The following is a 3,836-nucleotide window of genomic DNA, read 5'->3' on the forward strand; positions in this document are numbered from 1 at the left end:
ATATTATATATGTATATATAGTCCCCAAAGTACCCGGTCAATTTGGTTTCGCAACTTTTTTAACTTTCGTAACAAATGAAAAGTATATATATATATATATATAATGCTTTATAGATATCGGTTTTAGTGTGCAATGTAGTGTGATGTTGGCCCACCCTACAAGTATACTTCAACAACATTGCACACTTTTCGGGGCATCTGTGGAGAGACGTTTCAGATTGGTATTATATCAAAATGACTGCATTATTATGAATGGAGGGTTCATTGAAGATTTGGCTGAAAAGGACAACAAAACGACACATTTTATACATCACTATAGTAGCACATTCCTAAAAAAAATAAAAAATAAAAATAAAAAAAGCTACTAATAGAATTTAATAATAATCACGTTAGTTAAGCTCCATAATGACATTGGCGCGGCGTTTCTTTATTATTATTAACCACATCCTGTTTACTGTATGACAACACAGAAAAAACTTCTCTATTAAGTAAAACCTACATTTACCTTAATACTTTTCAAGTAGTAAAATACTTCTCGTAAATAAATGTAAAATCAAAACCATTATCAAGAACCTAATCGTGCTTAATAGCAAACCTATAATAGTTCCTTTAAAATAACCCACACTTCAATATAATCCCTATCAATAATTTTATGGGTTTTTTTTTTCGGCATTTAGTTGGGATCGAACCCTGGCGTCGGCGCCTACGTAGAGTCTGATTGATCTTGTCGTCTGAATCGGCTCCTCTAGTTACCTAAGTAATGCAACCCATTCATTAGTACAAGTAGCCTCTGCTGGGATAGAGTTTGGGACGAAAATGTTCGAAAAAATTTTCCATCTACTTTAACTATAGTACTAAATCACCATAACAGCGAAAATTATTCGAAATAACGATTTTCACGCTTCGCGGGACTTTCTTTACTCAGTTCATAAATATACACAGTAATGACCGATTGTCAAATGCCATAGTTTCTATTTTCTAATACTCAACTTCACAGCATTCAATCAATAACTTTCACCCGGAAGTCTCCGCCTCGGGAATAACGACCCCGTGGTCGATGTGCCCATGTTTAACCCATATGCAGCAAACACCACATCAATACTTTGCAAACATTATAGCGATAATTAATAACGCGAGACGTGGCAATCTATTCACAGTTAGACAGGATTTCTTGATGGGCTCACATGTCACTTCCCAGTTAACCCAAATCAGCGACTGCGGGGGTTACAGCCATTTATATAACATTGTACATCTAACTTTACTCTAGGAAAAACGGAACTTCATGAAAACTACGTTCTTTGGAGTTTCATAGTTGATCTTTTTAATCCTGAGTATTTGGATTATGATCCGCCAGATACCAACGGGACACAAATTTTGTTTATGGTGACACCTAAAGGGTTCATCAGCTAGAAGGTGTCCACACTGAGCAGCCCACATTTACCGAAAAGACAAAAAGGCCGTCATTCCGTTCGGCAATCTATTAGCTATTAATCGGAACAACGGCGAAAAGCTTTTAAAACAGTCACTTACGTTCCATACGAAACAAGAATCTCGATGACGGGCTCAGAAAACCGATTACGATATTGTCACATAAAACACAGCGTGAGGATAACGATCTAAAGTAGATGATACTTCATACTTTCGTTGCAATAAATATCTGGCATTGACCAGAGCTTTTTAGAGCGGACCATCCTCACCGATGGTTCTTCTCCGGGTCGAATCCGCCTCTCGAAATCGATCAACTGTTGGAAAAACCCTTTGTTCGGGCTGACGACACGGCGACGCTTCCGAACAAAATGAAAAGCGTCAAGCAGCGACATATTGCAATGTTTGACAAGATACGCGAGAACTATGCTGCAACTGCGCGAAACGCCAGCCAAACAGTGCACCAGTACCTTACCACCTCGCTTGATCTCGTTGTGTATCCTATCGGCGGCGGCATCAAAGTACCGGCCGATGTTTTCCACTGTGGTATCATTGGCTGGGTAACGTTGATACGTCACCCCCTGGGCAAGTCTGTCAGGTAAGTCGCGTGTCGTGTTAACCACCAGTGTGATGCCGTGTTTTCTCAGCTTTTTGACATCGAAGTCATTGTAGCCACAAAGAAACAAGTTATCCATGATCTTCGACATGTTGTGCCACTTGAAGTTACCCATTTGACATTCGCAATCACTGTCGCTACTTACATCCACCTGGCTGTCCCCGTCGAGTTCCTCGACATTTTCCACTTTCTGCTTGTTGGTACTGTCTTCAACGGCTTGAAGTATTGTGCTAGGTGGCGCTTCATCTTCGACACTAATCGTAAAAGCTGGGTCGCTTCCAGAAACTTTAACTTCCGTCTCGCTCCTCCAGTTGACACCGTCTTCAGCGATAGGGTGCGTTGTATGGTCAGGCAGCGGTTTTTCTGTAAAACGTGCATCATCACATGCAGGAGCATCTGGTGGTGCATTTTCTATAAAAGTCTTTTCTCGAATAGGCCTTCTTTCTAAGCTTGTCCTTTTTCCTCTCCCGAAGTCTGGGCGTCTTTTCGTTGGCGTCGTGATCAAGTCATCACTAATGGGAAATTTCTCATCAAAAAGCCACTTCGATGATTTGTTACTGCCCGTTGCCGTTTGTTGTACAGAGGGCATACGTTGGCTTGAACCCACTTTTGGCTGATTCCTTCGTGAACTTTTGTCCTGCCAATCCGTCAAAAAGCTGTTTCCCGGCTGCTCCCCGCCCGCAAACGTTTCAGGTTTGCTGACCGATATTGTGACATTTATATACGCCATTCTTTATGTCACGTGATGTAGCTTATTCAGATATCCATATACCAATTTTTCGTAATTATATATTTCAATTAGTGACCCGTACACAATGATACACTACGTTGTTTCCTCGCACCAGCGATCGACTAAGCTATTTTATAAAAAAATATATATATAGTAGCTATACTGGCGACGTGTCGAAAGTGGATGAAGATACAGCCAGCAAAACAATTGTGACCCATTTTTAGAACCGGGTCGGTATAGTCGTCTGCATAGGGAACCCTCTGTCCTATCGATGTAACGAAAGTTGTAGTTCTATGGTGATGTCCCTTCGCGTCCAGATCTTTATTACTTTATCTTTAAATCCAAAAAATAAGTGAGCAATCTATGCTTTAATATAACTACGACCAAGCAGAATGATACTAAACTATATGTATATCTAATAAACTTAAGACTACTCTTGTGAGGTGGTCTAGATACACTTTGCTTCTCGCTGGGAGCCAGTCGTCTGAGGCAACACTTAACTATGCACGTAAGTCTCGGAACGTATGTGCGGGACAATTTCCATTGAGCACTAGGTGTCTTAACTTGTAGCAGTAATTACTTTCTATTAATTATCCTAGAACTAATGGGAATTAACTTCTGATCCTAACAGATTAACTTCTGATCTACATAAAAAAAGAATTTGCTGCATGAACAGCATCGGATACAGGAATTAATCATTTTGCGTCTTCAGTTGGTGTTTTCACTACTAGACATATCTCTGTTCACTTTTTCTTGCTTCTTTTTTACATAAAAAAAACTATGGTGAGATCGACTTTTTTTTTTTAAATACGTTAGATTGTTTGTTTATTGTTTGACACATGAAATACTCCAAAGTATAGTGTCTTTTTAAACTCTTATTCTTGAGAAACACATTGTTCTTGGCCAATCCTCGAACTAAAGTATCTCACAAGTTCTATGGAGACTCAGAGGCCGATCGATCACCGTCAGGTAAAACGTAGGAGCGGACTGAGCGTGAACGAAACTTATTGTTCTCTATCTAGCGGGTAAAACTACGTTACATGTCAATGAAAACAGTCATTAAGG

At 39.8% G+C, this 3,836-nt stretch overlaps 1 protein-coding gene across 1 annotated transcript; it reads right to left on the bottom strand.

Annotated features, from left to right (window-relative positions):
* Positions 1 to 26: 26 nt before the first annotated feature.
* LOC111273268 (uncharacterized) lies at positions 27 to 2,885 on the bottom strand. The gene is made up of 2 exons (XM_022854968.2): positions 1,531 to 2,885; positions 27 to 276 (listed from the first exon to the last, which is right to left on the bottom strand). Exon 1 carries the CDS (start codon positions 2,769 to 2,771, stop codon positions 1,617 to 1,619), a length of 1,155 nt encoding a protein of 384 aa, XP_022710703.1. The 5' UTR covers positions 2,772 to 2,885; the 3' UTR covers positions 27 to 276; positions 1,531 to 1,616.
* Between the last annotated feature and the right edge of the window lie 951 nt (positions 2,886 to 3,836).

The sequence above is a fragment of the Varroa jacobsoni genome, unplaced genomic scaffold, assembly GCF_002532875.2.
Source record: "Varroa jacobsoni isolate VJ856 unplaced genomic scaffold, vjacob_1.0 contig05771, whole genome shotgun sequence".
NCBI classification, from domain to species: domain Eukaryota; kingdom Metazoa; phylum Arthropoda; class Arachnida; order Mesostigmata; family Varroidae; genus Varroa; species Varroa jacobsoni.

Coding starts and splice junctions, on each gene's coding strand:
- LOC111273268 (XM_022854968.2), bottom strand. CDS start 2,771: ATGGCGTATATAAATGTCACAATATCGGTCAGCAAACCTGAAACGTTT.